This window comes from Notolepis coatsorum, assembly GCF_963971535.1.
Source record: "Notolepis coatsorum genome assembly, chromosome: 11".
Classification (NCBI taxonomy): domain Eukaryota; kingdom Metazoa; phylum Chordata; class Actinopteri; order Aulopiformes; family Paralepididae; genus Notolepis; species Notolepis coatsorum.
In genome coordinates, this window is record NC_140175.1 from 20,417,976 (window position 1) to 20,435,447 (window position 17,472).

Sequence of the window (17,472 nt, forward strand, 5' to 3'; positions counted from 1 at the left end):
ATATGTGGCACACACACACTACTATATGTGGCACACACACACACTACTATATGTGGCACACACACACTACTATATGTGGCACACACACACTACTATATGTGGCACACACACACTACTATATGTGGCACACACACACTACTATATGTGGCACACACACACACTACTATATGTGGCACACACACACTACTATATGTGGCACACACACACTACTATATGTGGCACACACACACTACTATATGTGGCACACACACACACTACTATATGTGGCACACACACACTACTATATGTGGCACACACACACACTACTATATGCAGCACACACACACTACTATATGTGGCACACACACACTACTATATGTGGCACACACACACTACTATATGTGGCACACACACACACTACTATATGTGGCACACACACACTACTATATGTGGCACACACACACTACTATATGTGGCACACACACACTACTATATGTGGCACACACACACTACTATATGTGGCACACACACACTAACTATATGTGGCACACACACACACTACTATATGTGGCACACACACACTACTATATGTGGCACACACACACTACTATATGTGGCACACACACACACTACTATATGTGGCACACACACACTACTATATGTGGCACACACACACTACTATATGTGGCACACACACACTACTATATGTGGCACACACACACTACTATATGCAGCACACACACACTACTATATGTGGCACACACACACTACTATATGTGGCACACACACACTACTATATGTGGCACTACACACACTACTATATGTGGCACACACACACTACTATATGTGGCACACACACACACTACTATATGTGGCACACACACACTACTATATGTGGCACACACACACTACTATATGTGGCACAAACACTACTATATGTGGCACACACACACTACTATATGTGGCACACACACACTACTATATGTGGCACAAACACTACTATATGTGGCACACACACACTACTATATGTGGCACACACACACTACTATATGTGGCACACACACACTACTATATGTGGCACACACACACTACTATATGTGGCACAAACACTACTATATGTGGCACACACACACTACTATATGTGGCACACACACACTACTATATGTGGCACAAACACTACTATATGTGGCACACACACACTACTATACGTGGCACACACACACTACTATATGTGGCACAAACACTACTATATGTGGCACACACACACTACTATATGTGGCACACACACACTACTATATGTGGCACACACACACACTACTATATGCAACACACACACACTACTATATGCAGCACACACACACTACTATACGCGGCACACACACACTACTATATGTGGCACACACACACTACTATATGCAACACACACACACTACTATATGTGGCACACACACACTACTATACGTGACACACACACACTACTATACGTGACACACACACACTACTATATGTGGCACACACACACACACTACTATATGCAGCACACACACACTACTATACGTGACACACACACACTACTATATGTGGCACACACACACTACTATATGTGGCACACACACACTACTATATGTGGCACACACACACACACTACTATATGTGGCACACACACTACTATATGAGGCACACACACACACTACTATATGCGGCACACACACACTACTATATGCGGCACACACACACTACTATATGTGGCACACACACACTACTATATGTGGCACACACACTACTATATGTGGCACACACACACACTACTATATGTGGCACACACACACACTACTATATGTGGCACACACACACTACTATATGTGGCACACACACACTACTATATGCGGCACACACACTACTATATGCGGCACGCACACACTACTATATGCGGCACACACACACTACTATATGTGGCACACACACACACTACTATATGCGGCACGCACACACTACTATATGTGGCACACACACACTACTATATGTGGCACACACACACTACTATATGCAGCACACACACACTACTATATGTGGCACACACACACTACTATATGCGGCACACACACACTACTATATGTGGCACACACACACTACTATATGCAGCACACACACACTACTATATGTGGCACACACACACACTACTATATGTGGCACACACACACTACTATATGTGGCACACACACTACTATATGTGGCACACACACACTACTATATGCGGCACACACACACTACTATATGTGGCACACACACACTACTATATGCGGCACACACACACTACTATATGTGGCACACACACACTACTATATGTGGCACACACACACTACTATATGTGGCACACACACACTACTATATGTGGCACACACACACTACTATATGTGGCACACACACACACTACTATATGTGGCACACACACACTACTATATGCGGCACACACACTACTATATGTGGCACACACACTACTATATGCGGCACACACACTACTATATGTGGCACACACACACTACTATATGTGGCACACACACACTACTATACGTGGCACACACACACTACTATATGTGGCACACACACACTACTATATGCGGCACACACACACTACTATATGTGGCACACACACACTACTATATGTGGCACACACACACTACTATATGCGGCACACACACTACTATATGTGGCACACACACACTACTATATGTGGCACACACACACTACTATATGTGGCACACACACACTACTATATGCGGCACACACACTACTATATGTGGCACACACACACTACTATATGTGGCACACACACACTACTATATGTGGCACACACACACACTACTATATGTGGCACACACACACTACTATATGCAGCACACACACACTACTATATGTGGCACACACACACTACTATATGTGGCACACACACACACTACTATATGCGGCACACACACACTACTATATGTGGCACACACACACTACTATATGTGGCACACACACACTACTATATGCGGCACACACACACTACTATATGTGGCACACACACACACTACTATATGTGGCACACACACACTACTATATGCGGCACACACACACTACTATATGTGGCACACACACACACTACTATATGTGGCACACACACTACTATATGTGGCACACACACACTACTATATGCGGCACACACACACTACTATATGCGGCACACACACACTACTATATGTGGCACACACACACTACTATATGTGGCACACACACACTACTATATGTGGCACACACACTACTATATGTGGCACACACACACACTACTATATGCGGCACACACACACTACTATATGTGGCACACACACACTACTATATGCGGCACACACACACTACTATATGTGGCACACACACACACTACTATATGTGGCACACACACTACTATATGTGGCACACACACACACTACTATATGCGGCACACACACACTACTATATGTGGCACACACACACTACTATATGCAGCACACACACACTACTATACGTGGCACACACACACTACTATATGCGGCACACACACACTACTATATGTGGCACACACACACACTACTATATGTGGCACACACACACACTACTATATGTGGCACACACACACACTACTATATGCAGCACACACACACTACTATATGCGTCACACACACACTACTATATGCGGCACACACACACTACTATATGTGGCACACACACACTACTATATGCGGCACACACACACTACTATATGCGGCACACACACACTACTATATGTGGCACACACACACTACTATATGCGGCACACACACTACTATATGTGGCACACACACACTACTATATGTGGCACACACACACTACTATATGTGGCACACACACACTACTATATGCGGCACACACACTACTATATGTGGCACACACACACTACTATATGTGGCACACACACACTACTATATGTGGCACACACACACTACTATATGTGGCACACACACACACTACTATATGTGGCACACACACACTACTATATGTGGCACACACACACACTACTATATGTGGCACACACACACTACTATATGTGGCACACACACACACTACTATATGCGGCACACACACACTACTATATGTGGCACACACACACTACTATATGTGGCACACACACACACTACTATATGTGGCACACACACACACTACTATATGTGGCACACACACACTACTATATGCGGCACACACACACACTACTATATGCGGCACACACACACTACTATATGCGGCACACACACACTACTATATGTGGCACACACACACTACTATATGTGGCACACACACACTACTATATGCGGCACACACACACTACTATATGTGGCACACACACACTACTATATGTGGCACACACACTACTATATGTGGCACACACACACTACTATATGCGGCACACACACTACTATATGTGGCACACACACACTACTATATGTGGCACACACACACTACTATATGTGGCACACACACACTACTATATGCGGCACACACACTACTATATGTGGCACACACACACTACTATATGTGGCACACACACACTACTATATGCGGCACACACACACTACTATATGTGGCACACACACACTACTATATGTGGCACACACACTACTATATGTGGCACACACACACTACTATATGTGGCACACACACACTACTATATGTGGCACACACACACTACTATATGTGGCACACACACACACACTACTATATGTGGCACACACACACTACTATATGTGGCACACACACTACTATATGCAGCACACACACACTACTATATGCGGCACACACACACTACTATATGCGGCACACACACACTACTATATGCGGCACACACACACTACTATATGTGGCACACACACACTACTATATGTGGCACACACACTACTATATGTGGCACACACACACTACTATATGTGGCACACACACACTACTATATGTGGCACACACACACTACTATATGTGGCACACACACACTACTATATGTGGCACACACACACTACTATATGTGGCACACACACACTACTATATGTGGCACACACACACTACTATATGTGGCACACACACACTACTATATGTGGCACACACACACACACTACTATACGTGGCACACACACACTACTATATGTGGCACACACACACTACTATATGTGGCACACACACACACACTACTATATGCAGCACACACACACTACTATATGCGGCACACACACACACTACTATATGTGGCACACACACACTACTATATGCGGCACACACACACACTACTATATGTGGCACACACACACTACTATATGCAGCACACACACACTACTATATGTGGCACACACACTACTATATGCAGCACACACACACTACTATATGCAGCACACACACACACTATATGCAGCACACACACACTACTATATGCGGCACACACACACTACTATATGTGGCACACACACACTACTATATGTGGCACACACACTACTATATGCGGCACACACACACTACTATATGCGGCACACACACACACTATATGCAGCACACACACACTACTATATGCGGCACACACACACTACTATATGTGGCACACACACACTACTATATGTGGCACACACACACTACTATATGCGGCACACACACACTACTATATGTGGCACACACACACTACTATATGTGGCACACACACACTACTATATGTGGCACACACACTACTATATGTGGCACACACACACTACTATATGTGGCACACACACACACTACTATATGTGGCACACACACACTACTATATGTGGCACACACACACTACTATATGTGGCACACACACACACTACTATATGTGGCACACACACTACTATATGTGGCACACACACACTACTATATGTGGCACACACACACTACTATATGTGGCACACACACACACACTACTATATGTGGCACACACACTACTATATGTGGCACACACACTACTATATGTGGCACACACACACTACTATATGTGGCACACACACACACACTACTATATGTGGCACACACACACTACTATATGTGGCACACACACACACACTACTATATGTGGCACACACACACTACTATACGTGGCACACACACACTACTATATGCGGCACACACACACTACTATATGTGGCACACACACACTACTATATGTGGCACACACACACTACTATATGTGGCACACACACACTACTATATGTGGCACACACACACTACTATATGTGGCACACACACACTACTATATGTGGCACACACACACTACTATATGTGGCACACACACACTACTATATGTGGCACACACACACTACTATATGTGGCACACACACACTACTATATGTGGCACACACACACACTACTATATGTGGCACACACACACTACTATATGTGGCACACACACACTACTATATGTGGCACACACACTACTATATGTGGCACACACACACACACTACTATATGTGGCACACACACACTACTATATGTGGCACACACACACACTACTATACGTGGCACACACACACTATATATGTGGCACACACACACTACTATATGTGGCACACACACACACACTACTATATGTGGCACACACACACTACTATATGTGGCACACACACACACTACTATATGTGGCACACACACACTACTATATGTGGCACACACACACTACTATATGTGGCACACACACACTACTATATGTGGCACACACACACTACTATATGTGGCACACACACACTACTATATGTGGCACACACACACTACTATATGTGGCACACACACACTACTATATGTGGCACACACACACTACTATATGGGCACACACACACTACTATATGTGGCACACACACACTACTATATGTGGCACACACACACTACTATATGTGGCACACACACACTACTATATGTGGCACACACACACTACTATATGTGGCACACACACACTACTATATGTGGCACACACACACTACTTATGTGGCACACACACACTACTATAGTGGCACACACACACTACTATACGTGGCACACGCACACTACTATATGTGGCACACACACACTACTATATGTGGCACACACACACTACTATATGCAGGCACACACACACTACTATATGTGGCACACACACACTACTATATGTGGCACACACACACACTATATGTGACACACACACACTACTATATGCGGCACACACACACTACTATATGTGGCACACACACACTACTATATGTGGCACACACACACTACTACACTACTATATGTGGCACACACACACTACTATATGTGGCACACACACACTACTATATGTGGCACACACACACTACTATATGTGGCACACACACACTACTACACTACTATATGTGGCACACACACACTACTATATGCGGCACACACACACTACTATATGTGGCACACACACACTACTATATGTGGCACACACACACTACTATATGTGGCACACACACACTACTAAGTGACACACTACTATATGTGGCACACACACACTACTACACTACTATATGTGGCACACACACTACTACACTACTATATGTGGCACACACACACTACTATATGTGGCACACACACACTACTATATGCGGCACACACACACTACTATATGTGGCACACACACACTACTACACTACTATATGTGGCACACACACACACTACTATATGTGGCACACACACACTACTATATGTGGCACACACACACTACTATATGTGGCACACACACACTACTATATGCGGCACACACACACTACTATATGCGGCACACACACACTACTATATGTGGCACACACACACTACTATATGCAGCACACACACACTACTATATGTGGCACACACACACTACTATATGCGGCACGCACACACTACTATATGCGGCACACACACACTACTATACGTGGCACACACACACTACTATATGTGGCACACACACACTACTATATGCAGCACACACACACTACTATATGTGGCACACACACACTACTATATGCGGCACGCACACACTACTATATGCGGCACGCACACACTACTATATGTGGCACACACACACTACTATACGTGACACGCACACACTACTATATGTGGCACACACACACACTACTATATGCGGCACACACACACTACTATATGTGGCACACACACACTACTACACTATATATGTGGCACGCACACACTACTATATGCGGCACGCACACACTACTATATGCGGCACACACACACTACTATATGTGGCACACACACACTACTATACGTGACACGCACACACTACTATATGTGGCACACACACACTACTATATGTGGCACACACACACTACTATATGTGGCACACACACACACTACTATATGTGGCACACACACACTACTATATGTGGCACACACACACTACTATATGCAGCACACACACACTACTATATGTGGCACACACACACTACTATATGTGGCACACACACACTACTATATGTGGCACACACACACACTACTATATGCAGCACACACACACTACTATATGTGGCACACACACTACTATATGCAGCACACACACACTACTATATGTGGCACACACACACTACTATATGTGGCACACACACACACTACTATACGTGGCACACACACACTACTATATGTGGCACACACACACTACTATATGTGGCACACACACACTACTATATGTGGCACACACACACTACTATATGTGGCACACACACTACTATATGTGGCACACACACTACTATATGTGGCACACACACACTACTATATGCAGCACACACACACTACTATATGTGGCACACACACTACTATATGTGGCACACACACACTACTATATGTGGCACACACACTACTATATGTGGCACACACACTACTATATGTGGCACACACACACTACTATATGCAGCACACACACACTACTATATGTGGCACACACACTACTATATGCGGCACACACACTACTATATGCAGCACACACACACTACTATATGCAGCACACACACACTACTATATGTGGCACACACACACTACTATATGTGGCACACACACACTACTATATGTGGCACACACACACTACTATATGCAGCACACACACACTACTATATGTGGCACACACACACTACTATATGTGGCACACACACACTACTATACGTGGCACACACACACTACTATACGCGGCACACACACACACTACTATATGTGGCACACACACACTACTATATGTGGCACACACACACTACTATATGTGGCACACACACACTACTATATGTGGCACACACACACTACTATATGTGGCACACACACTACTATATGTGGCACACACACACTACTATATGCGGCACACACACACTACTATATGTGGCACACACACACTACTATATGTGGCACACACACACTACTATATGTGGCACACACACACTACTATATGTGGCACACACACACTACTATATGTGGCACACACACACTACTATATGTGGCACACACACACACTACTATATGTGGCACACACACACTACTATATGTGGCACACACACACTACTATATGTGGCACACACACACTACTATACGTGGCACACACACACTACTATATGTGGCACACACACACACTACTATATGTGGCACACACACACTACTATATGTGGCACACACACACTACTATACGTGGCACACTACTATACGTGGCACACACACACTACTATATGCGGCACACACACACTACTATATGTGGCACACACACACTACTATATGTGGCACACACACACTACTATATGTGGCACACACACACTACTATATGTGGCACACACACACTACTATATGTGGCACACACACACTACTATACGTGGCACACTACTATATGTGGCACACACACACTACTATATGTGGCACACACACACTACTATACGTGGCACACACACACTACTATATGTGGCACACACACACACTACTATATGCGGCACACACACACACTACTATATGTGGCACACACACACTACTATATGCGGCACACACACACTACTATATGTGGCACACACACACACTACTATATGTGGCACACACACACTACTATATGTGGCACACACACACACTACTATATGCGGCACACACACACTACTATATGCGGCACACACACACTACTATATGCGGCACACACACACTACTATATGTGGCACACACACACACTACTATATGTGGCACACACACACACTACTATATGTGGCACACACACACTACTATATGCGGCACACACACACTACTATATGTGGCACACACACACTACTATATGCGGCACACACACACACTACTATATGTGGCACACACACACTACTATATGTGGCACACACACACTACTATATGTGGCACACACACACACTACTATATGTGGCACACACACACTACTACATGTGGCACACACACACTACTATATGTGGCACACACACACTACTATATGTGGCACACACACACACTACTATATGTGGCACACACACACTACTATATGCGGCACACGCACACTACTATATGTGGCACACACACACACTACTATATGCGGCACACACACACTACTATATGTGGCACACACACACTACTATATGTGGCACACACACACTACTATATGCAGCACACACACTACTATATGCGGCACACACACACTACTATATGCGGCACACACACTACTATATGTGGCACACACACACTACTATATGCGGCACACACACACTACTATATGTGGCACACACACACTACTATATGTGGCACACACACACTACTATATGTGGCACACACACACTACTATATGTGGCACACACACACTACTATATGCGGCACACACACACACACTACTATATGTGGCACACACACACTACTATATGCAGCACACACACACTACTATATGTGGCACACACACACTACTATATGTGGCACACACACACTACTATATGTGGCACACACACACTACTATATGTGGCACACACACACTACTATATGTGGCACACACACACTACTATATGTGGCACACACACACTACTATATACGGCACACACACACTACTATATGCAGCACACACACTACTATATGTGGCACACACACACTACTATATGTGGCACACACACACACTACTATATGTGGCACACACACACACTACTATATGTGGCACACACACTACTATATGTGGCACACACACACTACTATATGCGGCACACACACACTACTATATGCAGCACACACACACTACTATATGCAACACACACACACTACTATATGAGGCACACACACACTACTATATGCAACACACACACACTACTATATGCAACACACACACACTACTATATGCAACACACACACACTACTATATGCAACACACACACACTACTATATGTGGCACACACACACACTACTATATGTGGCACACACACACTACTATATGTGGCACACACACACACTATATGTGGCACACACACACTACTATATGTGGCACACACACACTACTATATGCGGCACACACACTACTATATGCGGCACACACACACTACTATATGTGGCACACACACACTACTATATGCGGCACACACACTACTATATGCGGCACACACACTACTATATGCGGCACACACACACTACTATATGCAGCACACACACACTACTATATGCGGCACACACACTACTATATGTGGCACACACACACACTACTATATGCGGCACACACACACTACTATATGTGGCACACACACACTACTATATGCAGCACACACACACTACTATATGTGGCACACACACTACTATATGCAACACACACACTACTATATGCAACACACACACACTACTATATGAGGCACACACACACTACTATATGCAACACACACACACTACTATATGCAACACACACACACTACTATATGCAACACACACACACTACTATATGTGGCACACACACACTACTATACGTGGCACACACACACTACTATATGCAACACACACACACTACTATATGTGGCACACACACACTACTATATGTGGCACACACACACTACTATATGTGGCACACACACTACTATATGCAACACACACACACTACTATATGCAGCACACACACACTACTATATGTGGCACACACACTACTATATGCAACACACACACACTACTATATGCAACACACACACACTACTATATGTGGCACACACACTACTATATGCAACACACACACACTACTATATGCAACACACACACACTACTATATGTGGCACACACACTACTATATGCAACACACACACACTACTATATGCAACACACACACACTACTATATGCGGCACACACACACTACTATATGTGGCACACACACACTACTATATGTGGCACACACACACACACTACTATATGTGGCACACACACACTACTATATGTGGCACACACACACACTACTATACGTGGCACACACACACTACTATATGTGGCACACACACACTACTATATGCGGCACACACACACTACTATATGTGGCACACACACACTACTATATGTGGCACACACACACACACTACTATATGTGGCACACACACACTACTATATGTGGCACACACACACTACTATATGTGGCACACACACACTACTATATGTGGCACACACACACTACTATATGTGGCACACACACACTACTATATGCGGCACGCACACACTACTATATGTGGCACACACACACTACTATATGTGGCACACACACACTACTATATGTGGCACACACACACTACTATATGTGGCACACACACACTACTATATGTGGCACACACACACTACTATATGTGGCACACACACACTACTATATGCGGCACGCACACACATGCATGCACAAGTGCACTGTGTGTCTAACTTAGCGCAGAGAAAGAAACCACACACTCTCTCTCTCTCTCTCTCTCACACACACACACACACTACTATATGTGGCACACACACACTACTATATGTGGCACACACACACTACTATATGTGGCACACACACACTACTATATGTGGCACACACACACTACTATATGTGGCACACACACACTATATGTGGCACACACACACTACTATATGCGGCACGCACACACATGCATGCACAAGTGCACTGTGTGTCTAACTTAGCGCAGAGAAAGAAAACACACACACTCTCTCTCTCTCTCTCTCTCACACACACACACACAATGCAGCACGCACACACATACATGCACAAGCGCACGTGTCAAACTTAGGGTGGAGAAAGAAAACACACACACACAGACACACAGACACACGCACACACTCACACACTCTCAGACACACACACACACACACACACACCACACACTGCAGGTGAAACCTTGGAAGAGTCTCAGGAATACCATTCTCTCCTGTCGTCAAAACAAAGGTTGGTTTCCAAGCACAACAGATCTGAAAATATCCACTTTCAGCATTGAAACGAGGCCAAATTGGAGAGAAATGATCCAACCTCTGTGTTCTTGCTCTCCCTGGCTCCTGCCTGCAGAGCGCTCTTCACAGCATTTATACACATTATCTGAACAATAGTTCTATCCCTCCCCCTCAGAAAGGCAGAGGCCTTTCTGTCCCAACTGGGAGTATACTGGCTGAAATATTAAAAGAATTTAAATGAATAAACACCTAAACACCAAAATATTATAATATCAACTCTTCATTTTTAGCATTTTTGCATTTTGTACTTTAGTTTTGTATATCGTATATTTTGTATTGTGTTTGGTCTTTATTCTTTCTACTCTATTTACTGTATGAAGCACAATCTCAGGAGGCTCATACAGAACCAAGCATTTCACTGTAATCTACATGTGCCTTATATGTGACAAATAAAAACAAAACTTGAAACTTGAAAACTAGAGACAGTTTCGACTTAATCAGGACGTCCAAACACGCACCCCCCCCCCCCCCCCCCCCCCCCCCCCCCCCCGACGGCCCGGGACTCCCACAACACGTTACGTCCAAAAGATATTCCCTTTACCACCGGGGTCATATATGACACTCATAACAGAATGCTCGGAAGGGAAATAGAGTCCACATAATAGCCAAAATTGCACTCTTTAAACGTTGATATATAGACATCATATCCCCCCCCCCGTAATCCTGGAGGACCAAACAGCTGTCACCGCCGAGTCGTAAATCTGACGCTTGCTCTCCGTTTCAGAGTGTGACTTAAGCCGTCCGTCACCGCCGCCGTCGGCAGTAAATCTGACGCGCTGTCACGCCACCGCTCTCGTCCCGTTAATGGAAGTGCCCCGAAACGAGCCTAATTGAATCCGCTTTGTTTGATTGCTTTGATAACCGATGTTGCGAATGCGGCGTCTTTGTTTAGTTTGGAAGCGAGCGGCTCGGCTCCGACGCCAAGACCGCCATTACATTACACACGCTCGTTTTATAGGACAGGCCGTGAATAATGCTGCTTTTTTTTTTTTTTTTTTGCCTCTCGCGTTAGGCGACAGGAGATAAAACCGGATGGCATCCTCCGTGTTCGTCTCGGACGGAGAGAGACGCGAAGAGGGCGTGGGCCTGACGGCTAATGCCAAGCAGCTTGACGTCCCGTGATGCCCCTCATTGTTCTTCGCACGTCGTGGTGAATCACAGAACAGGGGTCCGATGCTCTGGAGGACCGAGCTCAAAGCCCCCCCCCCCCCCACCAAAGCGGCCAAAGACTACACATCCATTATGGGAACTAACTGGTAAATGGACTGCGTTTATATAACAGCTTTTATCCACTCTTTTAACTTTTTTTTATTTTAGATTTGTTTTCTGCGTTTTTATTGCTTTATTTCGGATACAAGTCCGGCAGAGAGGAATAATGGGAGAGAGATATGGGGGAAGACATTCGGCAAAGGTCGCCAGGTCCGGGAGTCGAACCCGGGACGGCCGCGTTGCACTACACCCTGGCGCCCTGCTTTTATCCACTCTTTATTTATTAAAAAAAGAAATTATTATCTTTTTCCTCCTTTTCTTTTTCCGTTTTTCTCCCCTCCCAATGTTAGTCGTTATGCCAATTTCCAATCCCCTTCCTGGTCGTTGCGCACTCTACCCCCTACCGTCGGTCCGGGAGGGCGGAGACTATCACATGCTTCCTCCGACACATGTGTACGTAGCCCACCGCTTCTTTTCACCTGGCAGCGCGGACTCTCACCGGGGGAGTGTAACGTGTGGAAGGTCACACTACCTCTCCCAGATCCTTCCCTCGCTGTGCAGGCGCCCCGACCGAACTGTAGGAGTCGCTGTTTACAACGACACGCGGAAGCACCACAGCTGGATTCGATCCCACTGTCTCTGTGGTGGTAGGCAGACGCTTAGTCCGCTGCACTACCCGGCCGCCCGCTTTTATCCACTCTTGACGGCGGAGGAGACCATGCAGCATGCCGACCTGCTCATCGGGAGCAGTCAGGGGTTAAGTGTCTCGCTCAAGGACACTTTGAACACAATGGAACTGGGAACCTCCTGATTACCAGGCGACCGCTCTACCTCCAGAGCCACTGGCGTCTCCCCCCCCCCCCGCCTGCCAGGTTACTACGATGAGGACGAAGACATGGCTTACCTATGTAGTTCTTAGACATGGCTTACCTATGTAGTTCTTAGACATGGCTTACCTATGTAGTTCTTAGACATGGCTTACCTATGTAGTTCTTAGACATGGCTTACCTATGTAGTTCTTAGACATGGCTTACCTATGTAGTTCTTAGACATGGCTTACCTATGTAGTTCTTAGACATGGCTTACCTATGTAGTTCTTAGACATGGCTTACCTATGTAGTTCTTAGACATGGCTTACCTATGTAGTTCTTAGACATGGCCACTTCCTTGATCTCGATGTGGACCGAGCCTCTCGGAATCTGAACCACCTCCATGTAGCCTGGGAGAGAAAAAAGAAGAAGGTCCAAAATCATTAACAAGGTGAGTCTCATTAAGAAGGTGAGTCTCATTAACAAGGTGAGTCTCATTAACACGGTGAGTCTCATTAACACGGTGAGTCTCATTAAGAAGGTGAGTCTCATTAACACGGTGAGTCTCATTAAGAAGGTGAGTCTCATTAACACGGTGAGTCTCATTAAGAAGGTGAGTCTCATTAACACGGTGAGTCTCATTAACACTGTGAGTCTCATTAACACGGTGAGTCTCATTAACAAGACAAGTCTCATTAACAAGGTGAGTCTCATTAACAAGGTGAGTCTCATTAACAAGGTGAGTCTCATTAACACTTTGAGTGCCAACGACGAGATTTCTCGTTAGTTCATGCCAACCGTTCAGTGCCAACGACGAGAGATTGATTTTTTTTTTATTAGCGATTTCCATTCATATTTCATCAATCTAGCCTCCCGTTACCACTGGAACTCTCTCTGAGCACCATTGGGAAAAGACCGCCCCCTATCGTCTCTCCGTGTGGTACTGCACCCCTTTGGATTGGATTGAATGAAACGCATGGGGGTAAAAAATCCTGTTTCCACATTTTACTTCTCAGGCATGTAACTCGAGCCGATCGGATTCATTGTGGACCATCAGAACAGCGTGGAATCTGTGTTTCGACCACCCAGCGTTGGATCAATAATAAATGCGATCGATATTTGGATATCAGGAATTGAATAATCTTTTTGGAGAACATCTGATCTGAGGTAGGAATCTATTTTACCAGTCTTGGGATAATCAGAGCTTTTTCACAGAGATATCAACGTGGACCCTATGTGTGTGTGTGTGCGTGTGTGTGTGTGCGCTGATCAGGAAATGGATCATCGATTTTTCAGCCCGCTTCTATAGCGTGCATAAGTACACATATACTATCGATAATCTAGCGTTTATTTGAAAACGATTCATAAATAGGCCGAAAAATGACAATGTTTTTTGTGTATTCCAGTGTATTCCACTAAAGGGCGATTATCACAGAATCTTAATATTTTCCTGAAACTTTTTCACAGTTTTTCAAAATGGTATAAAACGGAAATGAACCGATTAAAAAACAATCCGTTTCGACAATGTAGACTGCAAACAAGTCATTGATAAGCGACGGCCATATTATACGCATAGCCATAATTTAAGATATAGTTTATGCGTTCGCAAATATGAGAGCTCCATCATTGAAGTGGGCGTTGGCATGCAACGGGGTTCCGGGGCACCGGACCCGTGGCACGGAAAGTGTTAACAAGGTGAGTCTCATTAACAAGGTGAGTCTCATTAACAAGGTGAGTCTCATTAACAAGGTGAGTCTCATTAACAAGGTGAGTCTCATGTCTCATTGACAAGGTGAGTCTCATTAACAAGGTGAGTCTCATTAACAAGGTGAGTCTCATGTCTCATTGACAAGGTGAGTCTCATTAACAAGGTGAGTCTCATGTCTCATTGACAAGGTGAGTCTCATTAACAAGGTGAGTCACAAAGGTTGTGTCTCATTGGCTCACCGTGCTTAGGGACAATTATGTCCTGGATGTTTCACACGCGACATATTCAACAAC

At 44.7% G+C, this 17,472-nt stretch overlaps 1 protein-coding gene across 1 annotated transcript in view; it reads right to left on the minus strand.

The window, feature by feature from the left end:
• adamts6 (ADAM metallopeptidase with thrombospondin type 1 motif, 6) overlaps positions 1-17,472 on the minus strand; it is a gene marked incomplete at both ends in the record, with an annotated part of 100,823 nt that overhangs the window by 34,659 nt on the left and 48,692 nt on the right. Inside the window, one exon of the mRNA XM_084324811.1 lies at positions 15,801-15,881. Coding sequence (XP_084180937.1) covers positions 15,801-15,881 — 81 coding nt within the window. The remainder of the gene's footprint in view (positions 1-15,800; positions 15,882-17,472) is intronic.